The 20,778-nt window shown below is 30.3% G+C and overlaps 1 protein-coding gene across 1 annotated transcript in view; it reads left to right on the top strand.

The window, feature by feature from the left end:
• Positions 1-6,400: 6,400 nt before the first annotated feature.
• Positions 6,401-20,778, top strand: part of LOC145324429 (muscle calcium channel subunit alpha-1-like) — a 54,468-nt gene continuing 40,090 nt past the window's right edge. Inside the window, exons 1-15 of the mRNA XM_080167018.1 lie at positions 6,401-6,415; positions 6,996-7,102; positions 9,807-9,891; positions 11,081-11,176; positions 11,728-11,867; positions 12,095-12,201; positions 12,849-13,001; positions 13,549-13,628; positions 14,339-14,399; positions 15,063-15,118; positions 15,570-15,658; positions 16,334-16,445; positions 17,305-17,370; positions 19,266-19,329; positions 20,273-20,375. Of these exons, the coding sequence (XP_080023144.1) occupies positions 6,401-6,415; positions 6,996-7,102; positions 9,807-9,891; positions 11,081-11,176; positions 11,728-11,867; positions 12,095-12,201; positions 12,849-13,001; positions 13,549-13,628; positions 14,339-14,399; positions 15,063-15,118; positions 15,570-15,658; positions 16,334-16,445; positions 17,305-17,370; positions 19,266-19,329; positions 20,273-20,375 (1,334 nt within the window). The remainder of the gene's footprint in view (positions 6,416-6,995; positions 7,103-9,806; positions 9,892-11,080; positions 11,177-11,727; positions 11,868-12,094; positions 12,202-12,848; positions 13,002-13,548; positions 13,629-14,338; positions 14,400-15,062; positions 15,119-15,569; positions 15,659-16,333; positions 16,446-17,304; positions 17,371-19,265; positions 19,330-20,272; positions 20,376-20,778) is intronic.

Here is a 20,778-nt window from a genome sequence, read left to right on the forward strand (position 1 = left end):
TGGATTTGAAACTACCTGCGCTCTAATTGGTTGAATGATGTGCGACACTTTAGCTTCTCCAATCAGAGCGCAGATAATTTTCAATCCACCAATCACAGATGTCAAAATTAATTAAGTTAAATTGTATTTCCGCTTTTATAAAAAAAAATCCTTAAAATTTGATGCAGATTTCAAATCTCCCTCTAACATTAAAATTCTTTTCAACTTATATATCTTACTCTAGCTACATGTCAATACGGTATGATGTTCAGATATTTGTTATTTTTTTCATTTATTGTGTTTCGTTATTATAAATCTTGTCATCCTTGTAAGTAAAAAAAGTTAATGATTTTATGCTGAGAAAAGTAAAATAATCAAAACACTTTTTGTCGATTTTCTGTTTATTTACATTTCTGTTAATTGATATTTGAATTAATACTTTTTTTCAAGAATTTCATTTATCGTGTCTTTAATGTTTTTAAAAATTGTTAGGGTTATAACATTTATAAAGAAACACCCTTAGACAGTTAGGGAGTTGAATCCATTTTTATAGAAGCAGAAATATGATCTATGATTATGGTTTGGACCCTCTAAAACTGTAATCTACCTTTCCACTTTCCCCTCTCTTGGTGAAGATATCTTCAACGCCGATACGATTTTTGAAATATAAGATTCCACTTTTGTCTCTCTTGTTGAAGATATCTTCACCAAGAGAGGCAAAAGTGGAATCTTAAATTTCAAAAATCGTATCGGCGTTGAAGATATCTTCACCAAGAGAGGGGAAAGTGGAATCTTACATTTCAAAAATCGTATCGGCGTTGAAGATATCTTCACCAAGAGAAGGGAAAGTAGAATCTTATATTTCAAAAATCGTATTGGCGTTGAAGATATCTTCACCAAGAGAGGGGAAAGTGGAAAGGTAGATTACAGTTTTAGAGGGTCCAAACCATAATCATAGATTATATTTCTGCTTCTATAAAAATGGATTCAACTCCCTAACTGTTAGAGATTGACATTTTCAAATCCTGCTTCCACTATTTTCCAACACTTAACTTTTACACCCCTTCTGGCAAAATCCTGTACACGCCACTGAATACAATAATTTAATTATGATATAGAAGAAATTCTTGTTAAATAACTTTTTTTGAATACATCAACTATGAAATTCAACATGATATTAAGATACCAAAGATTTTCTTAAATCTTGTATTTAAAAATGGTTTTATAATTAACTAGCTCAGGCTACGCCCCTTAGAACTTCTATGGGCACTTAAGGTAGGAGGAAAAGTCGACCTCATCCCATTTTGATTTTAGTTTCAAAAGAGTAAAAAAAAAATTTTTGGTGGGGAGGGGGGTAAAGACAATCTCCCCTAAATTAGTTTAAAACCTTCCCAGGACATATAAGAAGCCTCACTGTAAAGGAGACAATATCGGTTCAGCGGTTAGCGAGATCTTTCGGGACTTTTTATGTCTGTTTGACTTTTGTAAAACATTTAATCAATTATAATTTTTCCTAATATTAATCAAACAAAACATTCTTTAAAAGTTTGAACAAAAATTCATAATAAAATTTTGCAAATTTGGTTATTTTGGTCGAAAAAAAGAAGCGGATACAAAAATAAAATCGTGCAACAAACGGAGACAGCTCAAATGTAGAAAATATAGGCTTTTGATACTTCGAGACATTTTTGGATTTACAAAGCTATCATTAACAGAAATATTTTAATCTAACTATACAATATGCTATGCTCCTTGATTTTTGATATGCAATACAAATTGTCCAAAATACGAATGATCTAAAAGTAATTTTAAAAGCAAAGCTTTTCTATAATTAGGGTCGGTCCGTACGTCCGTCACACACGGATAACTTTTTTGTTAATTTAGGCATGTTAGAATTGTCCTGTAGATTTTAAACTTTGCATGGTGATTCCTTTAGTAGTTAGGTACGATTTAGAAAGCGTAGCAACTCTATAATCATTTTACGTCCATTTTAAACATGTTATTTTTTTACTTTTTTAACAACAAATTTTTATGTGATCTAATCATTCGATTGATCTGATTTTTGGCATGTTGATTCCTGGGACAACTAAGTACAATGTTATAAACGAAGCAACTCTATAATCAAGCCCTGAAAATGTAAGTATGTCCATAAACATTATCTTGTATCAAAAAGTTTTTAACAATTTTACTTACAATTTTGCTTCGACTCTTATACATTTATATTCTGATTATTCAGTTCTGACACTATATAAGTGTTAATGTCCGTTTGTCCTACCGTGCTTCGCTTTTATGGATGTTGTCATCCTTGTTTCTCTTCTTTCATGGGGACAATGTTTGAAATGTCGATACAATTAAATATTTTGTTAAAAGCCCAAGTAGAGAAAGCGCATAGTTTTGCTCAGAGTTTAGTCACCTACATATCTATACTAGTTTAGTGTGTGTGTCTGTGTGTGTGTGTAGGTGTATGTGTGTGTATGTTTGTGTGTGTGTATGTGTGTATCTGTGTGTGCGTGTATGTGTGTATTTTTAAGGCTATTCTAGTCTTATTCAGGGATCTAAAGGGATAAGACAATGGCCGATAAATTGATATATATCCCCAATGACGATAAACATAAGTAACCCTTGTTTATTAGACAATTAGTGGTTTAAACGTTTGTACACTCAACTTATTGAACCAACCAATTAAAATTCAAAAATACTCTCCAAGCCAGCAAATAATGATACGTTTTCATAAAACTTTGGGGACTTGTGTAACTAACAGCCCAATGTCCCCTCCTTCCATGAGTCTTGTTAGTAGCGAAGCTATTCTATAATCTATAAATATTCTTTCTGCATATGATTTTAATGTTGCAGTTATCTAGATTACCAATTTAAAAAGCTATGCGTTATATTTCATGTATTTTTACATTTTATTGATCAATAATTTCGTATGTTAATCACTGTCGTCGTCCTTGTAAAAGAGTCATCACAATTCTTTTTTAAAATCATTTTTTTAAAATCATGATTTCTTTGAAAAGATCGTTTGTCAATTTCCCTTCAAACGAAATTCGACTAATTAAAAATACTATTCTTAAAGTTAAAAGAATTTAATGCCAAGCTTTGGCTGATAAAAAAAGGTTTAACAGTGGGGTTTCTTGTGGTCTTCTTTCAAGTTCGAAAAATGATACTGATCATATTGTCAATGTGAAAGTTAACATCATATTTGAGACATTTTCTGCTTCTTGTCAATGTTTTCATACGTGTTTATTTCATACTGCACTAAAAAGACACTTTTTACATATGAAATTAAAATTTTACAGCATAAAAAGATGTATAAAACACCATTAGAAAGAAACAAGTATAATTAAGTCCATAAGTGGCGAAGTTAATCCTATGATATTAATAAAAAATATGAGGTTATGTTTTAGATTTTTAAAAAATAAAATTGAAATAAACAATGATGATAATATCCGTAAAAGCGTCAGAGAATTTTGTTTTGTAAGTCTAATCAAAATTGTACATATGCATATTTTTTAGTAATATAGAGTTGATACTATTACAGGAATCACCATCCAAAGTTTGAAATTGTTAGCACAATTCTAATATGCCTAAATTAACGAAAATATAGGACGGACATAGAATAAGGAGGAATAGAAGTGAAAACCATAAAAGTTTCTGGGAAATTAGAAGGAATCTTTGCCATGCGCAGTAAAGACAATAATGCTTAAGTACAAATCACAATGACTAGTTGGACAAAATTAGAAAAATTTGATTTATATCATAATCTATTATATACTGTTAAAATTATTCTGATCTTCATGATTTAACATTATGTATTTTAGTGTAACACGCTTGACTTAAGAACAATTTAAAATAATTCTCTGTTATCAGATGGTAATTATTTATCCATACACACAAGTATCTTATAGAGACTATCTACTTTGATACACACCTCATATTGAAGTGAAGACAGCAAAAGATGCTTGGTCGTTTAAGACAAAGATGAAAAGTCCTTAACATTTGTTGTTTTAATTTTGGTAAGTACGATTGACCACATTTGTAATTTTCAAGGATCAGTTAAATGGGTACTGCTCCTTCCTCCCCCCTCCCCCCCTACCACAAGTTAATGTATGGATGTAGTTGCTATCATGTATAAATCAGCTGTTTAAAAACATACATAAGAGCGCAACCTAGTTTTTTAATATAAATACCAAGACCAATATTTTTTGTAAATTTTCTTACATAATTAAATTTTTTAAGGCTTAAAATGCACATCAAATTCATTTTTAATACATTGTGAATAGGGATGAGAAAGCTGGAAGCTTGGCTACAAGGCTTTTAGTAAATTATTGCAAAAGGAATTTATTTTGAATATTTTTTCTGAATAATTACTGAAATCATGTTATTTACAAACAGCCTTATAGCCGTTTTTGTCTTTCAAATGTTCCAATTTTATTTCAGGCTAGCCAGGCAGAATCTTCTACCTGGATTCTATTCTATACTTTATCTTCTTTGAGGACGGACGGACGAACATATCCTAATTATAAAAATGTTACGCTTTTTAAAAAACAAGTATGGAGTAAAATAATAATTCCTATGTTTGTTTTTCCAAAAATTTTTAATGATTCATAATTCTGACAAATTAAACTAAAAATACATCTCTTGTAAATAACATGTTACATTTGTATACTTTTATATAGATTTTTTAAATCGAAGCTTTTCTATAATTAGGTCCGACCTTATTTTCTTTCGTAAGTAATTACTCTTTTTGTTCATCTAAGTATGTTAGGATTGTCCTATCAATTTCAAACTTGACGTGATGATTTCTGTAACAGTTAGTTACGATTTGAAAAACGTAGCAACTCTGTAATCGTTACCAAAAAGTTTGTACGTCCATTTAAAACACCTTAAATTCCGAGAGGTGTAGGTATATTCTGATTTTCTAAAGTTATGTTTATTTCAGGTGTAACCCCGCGATGGAGGGTGGGAGTGACCCCACTGTACCCCCCACTCAAGCAAATAATATCAACCACACTGACCCCAACGCACCACCAAGGGATGGCAATACTTTTAATATTGAAACAAGGATATAAATATAATGCAAATTATTAAGTTATGTATTTTATAATGATAGTTTCCAGTATGACTTCCACATCTCTGTATGAAAATCGGTTCTGATTCATGCTCAAAAGTCATAGTTTTATAGAAAATAACAACAAAACTGAAATAAATTTTGACACCCCCATGAAATTAGAATCGTGGGGTGGGATGTTGAGAGGTGCGAGCTATAAGTGGTGTATTTTTAGTGTTAGGGGGGAGGGTTAATACACAAACTAATAGATTTAACACTACCTTTAAATTTAAGGGATATTTGTAATTTTTACCCTCCTTGGCTGAATTATGGGAGTGTTACTTTGATTTGTTGGTATGCAAAATTTAAAACCAATAATTTTAAGCTTCTAAAGGGGTAATTTTGTCATAATTGGGATGTGTATCAATCTATCTCGATCGTATTATCCCTACCGATCCCTAGTATATAGTGTTATTAAACTTTTTAAAACTGTACAAGCAAATATATTTTAATAATAATAAATCAAGTAATAAATCAAGATTATGTGTAGAGCCATCTTTTAAAGAATTTAACTCTGATGTTCAGTGTCAGATTTTACTATTTTGTAATGATGTACATATGCTACAAAAATGCTTGGTCTAGTCTAGAAATAAGTGTTTTGCATAAGCATAGCCTTACCTAGATAGGAAAGAATATGTAATTGTAAGGCTAAGAAACCCTAAATTCTATTTAATCATGATAAATTATGGGATTTGACTTAATTTAAAGATTCGTATTATAATCTACTTTTCAAATTTTATCTGTTATAACCTATCCTAAGCTAAATATTGGTTATTTTAAGTAGATGCAATTCCATTGGTTAAACTCCTTATAAGTAACAGCTTATGTTTCCTGTAAAAATGTTTAAATTTCTAATTTAAACTCACAAGTATATATTGTTGAAGAAGTAAATTAATGCAAAGCCTGAGTAAAGTTATCAAAGCTAGCAGTTTATAATTTCTTTTCATAATATAAGTTGTTTGGGAAATGCTTTAAAGTATTTTTTTATAAAAACTTGATTTACTTGAATTTATTTTTGAAAATATTTAATTTCAGAACAGTTTCTTTTAATTCCATAGTTTTATATAATAAAATCCAATTAGAATAAACAAAATTTCCCTTCACTAGATTATGAAAATTAGTGGAAAAGTTTATACAACGCCTCTGTTGCTTAAAACAAATCATTGTTTCATAAATATAAACAATTTTTTTTAAGCCAGCGAATAAGAGCGTGTACGCATAAGATTGAGTACCAGTATAATTTACAGTCCAATGTTCCCTCCCTCCTTGCATTTTTTTTTATTTTGTTTAAAACCTAACTGCACAGGTTTAATGCATAAAAAGATTGTAATTTATTTGCTAAGCAATTTATTTTGCAAATTAGTGCACACATGTTTGCTTTATTTTGTATTAAACACAAGTTTTGATTACTTTTAATTTACGCTACTCAATAATTGTTTGTGTTGTCCTTGTCTGTCAATTTGTCATTCAGTCTGTCTATTTTTCTGTCTGTAATGCTATGTGTTAGTACTGCCTCTTCACTTCCTTTAACTTTCTCTTCACTTTTCTTGGCTTATCCTTTCTTTTTCTCTTTCTAATATTTTTTAATTTCTTTTTTTATTTCTCTTCCTCTGTCTTTCCTTTTTCCTTAATGTTTGCCCTTATGTTTAGCTTCTAGTTCCAAACACTTTTACTTCTATTGGACAAAATAGTTCTTGTTTAAATCTTGTTTACTATCTTAACTGGATCCTTTGAATTTATAAACCTTAATACTTGAACATAAATATATGTCTTGAATATTGGTATTTTCAGCTTTTGCAAGGCCATACCAGGTTAGAAAAACTACCAAACAATGCAACAAAAATTATCTAAATATGTGTTAAGGTGTCTTTTTTAAAATGCATATCTATCCATCTAAAACTAAAAGTATTGCCAAATTCTCAGTGGAGATGCGAGTAAACCTGGAGAAGCTGCGCCCCCCGCCGAGCCTAAGAAACAGGCGAGGCGGGTTGGCGTGAAACCACCTGTAGACAGGCAGGATATTCAAGAACTTGTCTTTATTATTATATTTTGGATGATGTAGCGGCAGTTCCGTACCTCAAAATTTGTATGACAAATCCCTGCGGGGTACCTAATAATTTCTAATTTATTTCAAAATAATTAGATTTTTTTTCTTTACTAGTCACTTTAAGGAAAACTCTTGATTATTAGAAGAGTTAAATTCACACCAAAGGTTTTTTCATTATGAATAATGACTGAAAATGTTATTATTTTACTTTATGTCAATTATTCTATATATTTAATTCACTTTTGCGACTGTTGGATTTTATGAGCTTAGCTTTTATGGATAGTGTCATGCTTGTTATTTATCTTACTTGAGTCTAAATTTTGACGTCGAAAAAATCTAAATAATAAATGATTTTTTTGTATTTTCTTAAATCGTACTCTACATTAAAATGTGATCTACAATTTAAAAAAAGGGTTTATTATATTAAAATATTTTAGTTTCATTTTAACTTTCTATATTTAACTTTAAAGAAAAAATTTGATTTTTTTAAAATCTGTAGAAAAAAATGAGTTAAAAGAATTTTTGCAAATAAAAATCATATTTTTGTATTTCATTATCAATGATGAAAACAGAAATGAAAATTTTCTATGAATTCGAAGCTTAACAACAAATTAGTTCAAATTATTATATCATTATTGATTATAAGTTTAAACTTGAATGAAATAGTAATCGATGCTTTTCAAGATACAATTAATAACCAGTCTTCTTGTCTGGTATTAAGTTAAAAATCAAATTAATATGACAATGCTAACATTGAGAATTGATATGGTACACGTCCTTGATCACTACAGGAATCTTCAAATATAGGTTTTCTTACCTAATACCTGTCTTAGTTCACTATCAGAGCTTTTTTACAGACAGACACATATTTAAATGTACTAAAAATGCTTTGCTTTCCAAAATCCGTGGAAAAAATAGGTTTGCTAAAACAGAATTGTACTCTGTAATAGTAGCCATAGTAGGAGAAAAGAAATAAAAGATAAAATCTTTTTTACAATTTGAAGCATAAAGGAAATATTCTTTCTGTGATTTGAATTCTAAATTTTAACAGATATTGGGACAAACATTTAGAAATATTATAAATTAACATTTTTTTCCATATTTGGATTCTTGTAAGAATTAGGTATAATCTAGTTTAGTTTAGCAATTCAATAATCATTACAAGAAAATTCCTGCGTGTATTCTCATGTTGCTCATTTAGCTTTTCTTAAATTTCATTTTGTTGTAAGCAAAACATCTTGATAATTATGTTTGAAACATAATTAAGTTCATTAGGTATCCTGAATTCAAGAAACATTTTTATATACCATTTTCTTTGGTATCAAAAACTTTGTTAACTTTTGTGCGCTTGGACATTGTTATCCTATTTTTGTTTATCAAAACTGTTCATGTTCCAAAATTTTAGGCGTGCTAGGCTAGAGCTCGCAAAGAATTTCAATAGAAATACATTTTATGTATTTGAATTTTAAAGAAATTTTGTATTTGTATAATATATAATACACATGGATATATATATTATCTGCCATAGAGCACAAATATTATAAAGTACTTTGTTTAGTGCTAGATGCTGCGCCCCTATCAATTAGGGGTTCTTTATTAGAAAGGGTGGAAAAGGTTTGAAAATTGCCTAAAACCTTCCCTGGACCTAGATTTCTTAAGATCAAGTTAAAAATATTATCTTGTTTTCCACGGATTTTGAGAAATATAACAATAGATAATAAGTTTGTATAACTGATTTAAGATTTAATAAAAGTCCCCAACCTTTATAGATCAACGAATGAGAGTTCTTAAAACTTTGGGGACTATATTATAATTTATAGTCTAATATAACCTTCCCCCACTAGATTTTACTCACTGCCAGTGCAGTGTTATAGAATTAGAGATATGCAGAATTTTAGGATTATCTTATTTTTCCATCTGTCTTCTATTTCAGCAGGAAACACATATTATTTGACAACAAAAAGTGTTTCGAGGAAAGATAACTTAAGGAGTTAACTTTTTCTGGAAATGTTTTAAATTTTGGACGTTTTAGGATAATTTTATGCTATTAAATACAGGGATAAGGAGAAAATTATGTATTTTAAATTAATTTAAACAGGAAAAGAGCAAAACTATTTTTCTGTTGTCAAATTTCTAGCTACTAGGGGATGATACTAACCCTAGATTGTAACTTTACAAACGAAAGGTAAAGCTAAATACTTATTTGAGTGCATAATGATAATTTCCAGTGTTCGTTGTTCTTAGCTTTCAAATTAAATGTATTTTATACCTGCACTCAAGAGAATCTTTGGGTACAGACAAAAAAAAACAGAAAGAGAGACATCCTGCCTCTTTTTTATGATATCAACTGGTATTTCATTGTTTCTAGGGCCTATTAATAACTAATCAGGACAAGCATATCATACTACAATATTTAATAATAGCCACTGCACCCCTAAAATCTATGGGCTGTGTGTTCGGAGGAGTGGGGAAGGACATAAAAATACCCTAAAACCATCCCAACACTAAAAAATCTAAAAAATAATTTCATCACTGGGCATATGTGAAGCTCCCCTGAAATTGTGAACTCAATCTGTTCAGTAGTAACTTTCACTTTTTCATACGGAAAAAGTAAGCTATCAAAATCCATGAAAACAATTTAATGAAGACAAGTTTTTTTTTATTTTGCAGAGATCCTTACTCATTACACTGCCTTTCTCTAAAAAATCCTCTTAGAAAAAAATTGATAGAAATAGTAGAATGGAAAGTATTCGAGGTAAGTTTCTTTTTCTTGCAAGAGAGGATACTCTATAAGTTATTTGCATTGGTCTGTTAGTCTGTGTATGTTCGGTTAGTTTTTCTACATTGTAGATATATATATTTTCAGTAGTAAAGCTTTTTGTCAACCTAATTATTATAAAAAAAAAACACAAATTGCCATAACCATTTTAGTTAATGACATCTAATTGATACAAACTATTCTGATTTCATACTTTATAAAGTTCCTATTAAACCTAAAGAAGGTGTATCAACTATTTTTTTTATAGCTAGCCGGTTCTTTTAGTAAGTAGTAGATGTAAAATTTTTCATAGAATTCAGATATGCAATCGGTTTTTTTGTAGACCTCTTATTTTCTAAGTAATTTAAGTTTAAAAAAAAAATTAAGTCGATTTTAAGGTACTAAAATGCAACAAAAAAAAGAAAGAAAATGGTCATTATGAACAAAAATAGTAAGATCTTTAATTTGACACCTTACTTTTTCAATTCTGTCAGGTAATTATTTTGTTGCATTTTAGTACCTTAAAATCGACTTAATTTTTTTTTTTAAACTTAAATTACTTAGAAAATAAGAGGTCTACAAAAAAAACGATTGCATATCTGAATTCTATGAAAAATTTTACATCTACTACTTACTAAAAGAACCGGCTAGCTATAAAAAAAAGTTGATACAACTTCTTTGCAAAATAATTGTTTCTTCCACACAAATTGACGGTCTAGCTCTGAAAACCAGGGATCGGAAAACGCGCGTAAGCCGCGTGTAAGCCTCAGTGTAATCTTCATTTTATCACTATAAAATTCAGCTGGATGTATAAAACTGCTCTTTAGCAGACAATCCTTCCTTCTGAAATTTCTTTTTATGCTCACAAGCAGGTTTAAAACTTAGGCTTATGCGCGGCTGAGGCGCGGCTTCCGATCCCTGCTGAAAACCACCCTCTTAATTTTTTTATTAATTGAGAATAAGGTTGGGGGATAGTTTTTTTCTATGCATAACCCCTACAGGGCCTATACTAGTGGTATACTAACTCTACAGGGCTACCAAGTTATCCATATAGCTTACCTAACCTTGCCAAGAGCAATAAACAAACAAACGAAAAGCTACCCAATCCCATTTTTTCAGTTTATTTCCAAATAAGATGGAGGGGAGTTATTAGAACATACCAAATAATTCTTATTCATTTTTTCAGGGTTTTATTTTGGTGGCCATCGTTGGTACCTGTTTATGTTTGGCTGTTTTCCAGCCAATGCCAAACGGCGATAGCACGTCTAGAAATGAATTTTTGGTAAGTAGTGTCTATATATTAATATTGATTATTTAAGTGCATACACTTTTTTATTTAAAGAAGTGGCGTGCTCATGACTTTTCAATGGGTGCTTAAACTTAAAAATGGAAGATTTTAGTTAGAAATAATTTTAACATGTCGACACAACTCCGCAAAAAAAGGTTTAGTGAAAAATGAAAAATAAGTTTTTCTCAAACTATTCCAAATAATTTGGCGATAAAAAGTTATAAAAAAAAATTCGGCGGGAGCGGTGGTTTGGCCGCCGATTCTTTACAGGTCCATATTGGACTCCATTAAAGCAACTACCATGCCAAATTTTACCGTTCTACTCCTGTTTTAGGTCTTAAAATACATACATCTACGGCAAAAAGCAAAAATATACCTCACTTTATACTCATCCAATTATAATAAACAAAATTACACCTTTAGCAGATCAAGATTTCATTAAAGTTCCCAAAGTTAACAATAAAAAGAGATAATGTTTATAAAACTTTGGGGACCATTACAATTAATCTCCAAATAGAAAATTAACCTGTTTATAAAAATTTCAGGAAGAAATAGAAGTAGTGTTTACAGTAACCTTTACCAGCGAGTGTTGCATGAAAATTCTTGCTTATGGATTTATAGAACATCAAAACGCGTACCTACGAAACTCGTGGAACATTCTAGATTTTACCATTGTCATGATTGGGTAAGCAATAAGCATAGCAATCATTATTCTTGCACAAATATCATAATAAAATTTGTTTAAGTGTTTATTACAATATATAAATTCAATGTTAATCAACGTACAACTTACATCTAAAAAAATGTAAAATGCCTTTTTGATTTAAAAAAAAAGTATTAATAAATGATGTATTAACTTGCTGTCCTATAAAACCATACGATAAATATACATAAAATTTTATATTTATTTAGTTTATTTTCTGCCGTGCTAGCCCAATTGCAGATTGAGGGCTTCGACGTTAAGGCTCTCAGAGCTTTTCGTGTCTTAAGACCTCTCAGACTGCTTTCTTCAATTCCAAGTAAGTAGTTTTTTTTTATGTTTTTAGGAGCCCAGATATTCTAATAGACTTAATACCCTAGATGGGTTGTCAGACGCAATAATCTGTTCAACTTAAACTTTAAATAGGAACATTAGCAGACTAAGAGTTTTTTTTTATAAACTGTGTTTTTTTAATGGAATAAAAGAATTTTCGTAATTTAACCCACTTACCATTAACAGAAATTAATAATCAATATTTTCTTCATTTGCTCGAGGCATTTGTATAAGGAAAAAACAATTAGCAGTTTTCAAATGTTATGGAAACACAGTCTTTGGGGTTTATTTTGTTGAACAAGGCTAAATGTTTCTTCCTTAAACAAAATGTCTCAAGTCAACGAAGATATTGGTTATTTATTTTACTGGTAAGTGAGTTAAATTTAGCCATACATTGGTTCCATTAAAAAAAACTCCGCTACATTTAGTCACATACGATCCATTCCATTAATACTAGCGACAAAGGTTTTGGACGATATAATCTACCAAAAGCAAGCTACATCATAAGAGATTCACTTATATTTAGCCGACTTATTGTGTACATATGAAATGAGAAAACACTGTTTTTTCTTAAAATATAATTTATTTTTTTAAAAACCTATTTTTAAAAATCTACAAAATTCTAATATTTAGGTTTACAGATTGTGTTGAACGCCATCTTGATGGCCATCATTCCATTGTTCAACATCATGTTGTTGGTCATGTTTGTCATTATCATCTACGCTATCATTGGCTTGGAGTTGTTCTCTGGAATCTTCCATAAAGCATGCTTCAATGCAATTACAGGTAATGTGACAATACATATCTAGTTTTCTTCTTGTTCCATTTTTTTGTATTTAACTGTTTTTCATAAAAATTCATATATATTGAATGTGTTCTATAAGACTTAGAGTCAAAGAAGTAATAGTTATTATCGCATCATATTATTGAGAGCTTTCCACGGATATTATAATGAAAAATCATAAGTTTAAAGCCAGGTTTGCTAACCCGATAGGGCCGAAGTTCAGGAATAAAAAAAACTTGTATTGTTATGATTTTCATGAAAAAATCGTGAAAAATTGTCTTTAATACGATGCTATACGTGAATTTTCAGTATGACTGAGAACTGGAAAAGGATTGACCTGCAAGTTATTTCTAAAAAACTTAACTTAGACTATTCAGTTTACATTCTTAAGAAATTATAAGACAATTGACAATAAAATGATATATACCCTTAAATTACTATAAACGAAATTACCACATCTATAAATTGAAATTATTGACGAGAAACTTAACTCCTAGGTTAGTCCAAAAATAATTTTATAAGATTTAGGCCAAAACTGTCTAATTTTAGATGAAATGCCATTGGATCCAACACCTTGTGGAGGTACTCTGGAATGTCCTAATGGCACCATCTGTAGAGAATATTGGGAGGTAAATTTTAAATCAATTGTAAATTCTAATTGTTGTATACATACTAGGGAAGTCTATATTTATTTCATTTCCTTTTAATTGCTGTAATATCAAAGTAAAATTTAATTTCAAACCTATCTACATAATATTTAGATCTAACAAAATATGGATAGAGAGAAATAATATTTTTAGATAAGGCTTCTTTTGTGTATCATAGTATATATTAAGAATTTTTGTTAGTCGAATAAAGTTTTCAAAGAACTATTTTTATTTTGTAACTCATAATGTAAACTTATGTATTGTATAATATTTTTAGAGAAGGCAACTCTTGTGTACCATAGTATATATTAAGAATTTTCGTTAGTCCAAAAAAGTTTTCAAAGTACTATTTTTATTTTGTAACTCATCATGTAAACTCATATATTGTATAATACTAGCGGCTTTGCCCCTAGCCTATAGGTATAATTACATTTTTGTTTTTTGGGGGGTTGGGCGTGTCCTATCATCCAAGAAAATAACCTAAAACAACCACAGGACCAGTAGGTATATTCCTTAAAGAGTAGAATCCGATCCGTTCAGTGGTTACCGAGATCTTAAGGGACAGACGGACGGACAGACGTACGGACAGACGGACGGACAGACATCATTCTACTTTGTATTATAGATTACACACGGTTTTCGCGAATAATACGATGCAATACATAAGTATCACAATAGAAATCTTATTTCAGGGACCTCAGTATGGAATTACAAATTTTGACAACATCGGTCAAGCTATGTTAACCGTGTTTCAGGAATTTATCTTTCAATTCAAAACATTACAATTTACTGTCCAGTTCATACAAAAAAAATTGAGAATCGAAACGGCCACATGAGAAAATATTTAGCTTCCATTCATATTTTTTTCCAATAAAAGTATTTTTTCCTTGAAATCCCATACAAGTGCTGCTTTACAATTCAAATCATGTTCGGTTTTTTTTCTCTTGTCAAGTACTTTGTAGCAGGCTTAAGAGAGCTTTTTTAGTTTAAAACTTTCGATCAGTGTTGTCAGGTTATTTTATATAGGTTATCAGTATAAAGACTTAAATCAATGAAATTATTTTAGAATAACTAATGAACATAGTTTCATTTGTCTCATCTTATGTAATGAAATGAAAAACGACTTTATTTTTAAAATGCTTTAAAAAGATCTTTAAGTTTTTATAATCAACAAATACTTAAAACATTTGAAATAGATTAGTTTTCTTGATTTAAAAAGATCATTTGAAACATTTTGATACTTTTGGCTTGGAAAGTAATGATAATCAAAATTTATTTTTCGCGTGATTTTAAATTTTTGGAGAAATTAGAAAGTATTTTTTTCTGACCTCAAAAAAGCATTTGATACTGTTGACTTGACACCCTTAACCAAGAAGGAAATGTGCATCTGAAATGAATGATATTATCTGATATATTAGTGCATCACTCTTGAGGGTTGGACAGATGTTCTCTACTGGGTGCATGACAGCCAGGTAAAAAGGAAAATGCGGGAAAATTTATGATGTTGGAAAATATATGAAATATGTTTGCTCAATCTTTATATTAATCATTTTTTATATCTGCAACTCAGTACATTTCTAGAAACTTAGATTATGCATTTTAAAAGTTTTTAGAAAACAAGAATTTTAAGTTCTTGTGAACTATTTAAATCATAAATTTCAACTTTTTTACTTTTTATTTTCTAGTAAAGCGTTCAGCCTCTAATCAAACATTTTAATACTTATGGGTCCAATAACACAAACATCTAATGTATAAATACCAAAAAAACAGTTGATTATTTGTTAGTAGTTCTAAACTTAAGCACATGTCCATGTTCAAAGGCATTCATCAGACTAATACATCAGTTTTTCATTCCATAGTTTTTAACCATCAACTTCCAGACGATTGATAGCGGCATTGTGCAAATATTTATCTTTTTTTTAGGGTAACTCGTGGCAGTTTATCTACTTTGTGACCATGGTTGTCTTAGGTTCTTTCTTTGTTATGAACTTGATTCTTGGTGTACTTTCCGGGTAAGAATGAATTAGGATATTTTAGTGTTTTCACACAAAGTGCCTGTCGTGCACAAATCCCCCCCCCCCTCCCATTTCAATTTCGCTTGAAAATACGGGGGGGGGGGGCATCATGCATTGTTCAACAAGTTATACTGTGTATAAGCGCTTTATATTTTAGTATAACAGATTCTCTATAATAATTAATTAAGGGTGCATATGACCACATGAGCAGAATTAAGAAAAATAAGCTTCCTTTCTTGTTTGTTTAAGTACTAAACTATTATCAATTTTAATACATAAAATGCCTAAGTATATTAATTTAAACATTTTATGTCAAAAATAAATGTTGCACTTCTTATAAACATTGACTCCTGTTCATTGTTATAAAATGCTACTTTACAGATTTTGATTGTTAGACAGTTGGTCAGTTATGAATTTACAAAATATTTTGTGAAGTTTATATCAAACAAACATGGGTTCATGTTTAGCAGTAAGAAAAGTGGAAATTTTGATAAATTAAAAATTATATACTAAACGAAAGGTTAGGTTATATGGTGCAATCCAAAAAATGTATTTAAAATCTAATGTATTTCTTCTTTATAACAACCTTTTCTAATAATAAAATATCTATTCTTGGTTTTAAATTATTACAAAGACTTTAAAATTGAATTTTATAATGTTTAAAATATTTAGAGAGTTCTCCAAAGAGAGAGAAAAGGCCCAGTCTAGAGGTGATTTCCAAAAATTAAAGATGAAACAACAAATGGACGAAGATTTACAAGGATACCTAGACTGGATATCTAAGGTAGAAAATAGATAGATAGATAGTTAAAGAATAGATAGATAGAATGAAAAACAACCAAATGATTTTATACTGGATATCTAAGGTTAAAAATGGATAGAGAGTTTAAAGAGTATATAAATAACAAGTATGACAACATCCATAAAAGCGAAGCACTAAAACGGTAGGACAAACATTAACACTTGTATAGTGTCAGAACTGAATAAGTAGCATATAAATGTATAAGAGTCAAAGCAAAATTGTATGTAAATTTGTTGAAAAACTGCTGGATACAGGATAATGTTTATGGACATACTTACATTTTTAGGACTTGTTTAAAATGGACATACGGACATTTTGGTAATGATTATAGAGTTGCTACGCTTTCTAAATCGTGCCTAACTACTAAAGGAATCACCATGCAAAGTTTGAAATCAATAGGACAATTCTAACATGCCTAAATTAACGAAAAAAGCTATCCGTTACGGACGTTCGGACGTACGGACGGACCGACCCTAATTATAGAAAAGCTTTGCTTTCAAAGATATACGAAAACTAAGATATCTAAGATAAAAATACACAGAGAGTTAATAGGATTAATAGTTAGCAAAAACATCAAAGGAAAATAAAGAAAATAGATTACTTTAGTTAAAGATATTTTAACGAACCTCGTAAAAGTGTCGAACTATGACGTCAGAAAAAAATAACAATTAACCAATGAGAAGCCAGTATTCACTGTAATTGACCAATGGTAAAATATATAGCGGTCTCTCATTGGTTAATTGTTAATTTTTTCTGACGTCATAGTCAGACACTTTTACGAGGTTCTATTTTAACAAATTATAGCTTTTTGATTATTTAAGTATAACATATTTATTATTAGGCTGAAGATTTAGAGGCTGTAATGGATCCTTCTAAAGCTTTACAAGTTGAAATGGGGAAAGCAAAGGTAAATTATATTTATTTTAACCATCAAACAGTATTAAACTTTAAATACATAAAAATAATAAAGAAATTATTCAGAATTCCTATTTGATTCAATAGTTTTGCAAACCTAAATTACTGTTTTTAGTATCCTTGTTGGGAGAATATTTACTTCAGGAGTTTTATAGTGTTGCTATAATTTTCATATGAATAACCATAAAAAAAACACAGTTCAATACCTTAAATTAATCTTACAACCAATTAAATCTATTGGATGACGTTGCTATTTAATCAATCGGGTATAGTCCCTTTTTTTGGCAACGCTCCTTAAGGGGAGTTTCTTCGTATTTTCACAGTAGCTTTTCTCCTATTTCTAACCCCTGCGGGGGGCTCTAACCCTGCGGGGCCAATAGCCTAACCCAGCGGGGCAATCACCTAACCCAATATAACCTAAAATAACCTATCAAAAGCCATTTTCGAACTACGACGAATCGCCCCTTAAGGGGCGTTGCCACTAAAGGGAATATACCCAATCAATCTTATTATTGACATATAACTTAACTTTATTTTTACATTTGGATCTACTGCAGTTCATGGTAAAATATTGCTGGTAACTAATGCTTCCTGGTTCCTGGCAATATTACAAGATTCCTGGAACCAGCAGCACGCAAATTCCCCTAAATCCTAGGTTCCTGTTAGCTGGCAATCTGCAAATTTTTCAAGTTACCAGCAATGACAGAAGATTACTGGCTTACAGGAGTTTTTACCCCATACCCTTTTTCACAATTTCTTAGGAGGTATACAGCAACAATTAATAAGGGACAGTAATTTCAATTATTTTATGTGCATTCCTAATAGAGGTGGGGGAAGGATTTAAGAGAGTGGGATCTTTACCTTTACCTTTAATTGTTTCTATCTTAATATCCACTTTCGCGCCAAAATTTGGGCGGTCCTCTTTATTTTTATAATATATTAAAAAGGGGGGGAGATACATTCGTAATTTTAATCATATTAATTAATAAATTAATTTTTTCTTTGTGAGGCTCTGAAATCAAACAGTAAAACCAACGATTTTGAACGCCTATATAATGCAAAACTTAATACTAGCCCCTGTAACCTAAAATAACCTAATTATAAAAAAGTGATAAGACCATGATAAGAAAAGCTTCACTCTTAATAATTCATTGGTAGATATTGATTTGAGTGAAACTATGAAGGTAATTAGATTATGGCAGGAGATTTTCATTTCAAATAAATGTTTCCTCCCCTTTTTAGACTTCCAAATCAACTAAAATATATAAAAAACCTTCCCAGGACCAATACCCTTAAAGTTTTTCCTGACTACTTTTATATTGTTACTTTTTACGCCTACGTATTATTAACTGTAGATAAAAATCAGAAATACGGAATATTTATCATATTTGTCTAGTCTCACCTTCCCCCCCCCCCCCCCCCATCTCTCTCTCTAATTCATTATTTACATTTGATCAGTTTTAGGTTTTTAATCTACTATGAATTGTTGTAGAACGGAGCAAAATTTATACCTTATCCTAACTCCCCCAATTAGTACAAAGAAACACCAGTACCCTCCAACCCCCCACCATATCAGACAAACATGCCAAAAAAGCCACTTCGAGTAGAGTGTTTCTTATCAACCTCTAATTGTGGGGTAAGTGTGATAAAAGGGAAATGGGAATTAAAAAGGGAAATATTGCTTTTTAACAGGAATATTTCAAACATGCCAGTGGCAAGGAATACGCATAAATTGCCAGCAACCAGGAAAGTTAAACATTGGTAGCTCCAGAAATATTTCTTGTTATGCTAGATCCAGGAATCCTTTAATATTGCCAGGAAACAGGAAGCATTCGTTACCAGCAATATTTTACCATGAACTGCAGTAGATCCTTATATTTTTTTTAGAGTGATCCAGTAGTTATGGGTCTATTGAAAAGTACCATGTTTCCTCTACAACAAGTTTTAGATGGTAAGTAGATTCAAGTTGAAAAAAGAATCAAAGCAGAATTTAGATGATTACAAAACTGCTGTTGTATGGGGTATAGCACATATTAAGCTATAAAAATTGGAAAGAATTTTAATGAATATAATAGATTTGAAATCTGCATAAAATATTAAGGATTTATTTATAAAATTCGTTTTTTACATAATTCATTATTTAAAAGCGCAAATCCAATTTAAGTTAATAAATTTTGACCAATAGGATAGGTGGATTGGAAACTACCTGCACTCTAATTGGTTGAATGATGTACGTCACTTAAGCTTCTCCAATCAGGGCGCAGATAGTTTTCAATTCACCAATCACAAATGTCAAAATTATTTAACTTAATTTGTATTTGCGCTTATAGATAAAGAATTATACAAAAAACGAATTTTATAAAAATTCCTTTAAATTTTATGCAGATTTCAAATCTATTATATTCATTAAAATTCTTTCCAATTTTTATAGCTTAGCACATATATAAAATCAATGCTTTTTTTCGTAAAAACAGAATTAATTCCGATTCATAGCATTATTATTGTTACTTACGCATGTGCTCAGCACGGCAAGTGTCCTACTTTGATCGGAAATAAATCAATTCAACACATCAGTTTGACTTTTAATATTTAGATAAAGTAATTAATAAAAGTAAATTTTTTAGAGAAGCTACTCTTTAATTTACTTTATCTGTCCATCCGTATTGCTGTAAATAAAATGTAAATTTTCTAAGATACCCTTGATAAGAGCTTTAAGTAAGTAACATACTTGGTTCGTTGGCCTGCCGTTCATGCTTTTATTTATCCCATAATCTTATTTTTATTATCACTGAATATCTACATACTCTATAACTTACTTTAGTCCATTTGTTGATCCATGACTTTTGAGCCTAGCTATTTATCTGATAGTTGTTATAGTGTAAATATGTTTTAAGTAAAAGCCACTGCAGCTGATGGTACTGGGGAGTTTGCACCCGACCAAGACTTCTCTGGGGCTCCTCAAACATTCTTCCAGAAACATTGGAAACGATTTGACAAGTAAGTTATCAAATTATTGGGATTTTAAATAAATAGTGCCATTATGCAACAAAAAAGTAAGTTGGAGGTTCCCAAAAAGGGTCTAGTCGAGGACAGTAACCCCCTCCCCCATATTTTTAATTAAATTGAATATAAGGGGGGGGGGGGTATTAATATTTTTTCGTTTTTTGTTTGTTTGGTTTTATTGGGCAATAGGTTCTGGTAACAGGATTATAGAACCACAGGTAAACGCCATGCAATCAGTTGGGTAAAAAAAAACTCCCACTCCTTTTTTTAAATATTTTTTTTAAATAAGAAGGTGTTTAGTCAATGTACTACTTTTGTAAAATCAAAAAATTAAACTTTATGTTCAAATAAAGTTACCTAACAATCTAGCTATATACCTGTCTGTATATATGACTAT

Source organism: Acartia tonsa, chromosome 7 (assembly GCF_053477335.1).
Source record: "Acartia tonsa isolate MP-2025a chromosome 7, ASM5347733v1, whole genome shotgun sequence".
In the NCBI taxonomy this organism is placed as follows: Eukaryota; Metazoa; Arthropoda; class Copepoda; order Calanoida; family Acartiidae; genus Acartia; species Acartia tonsa.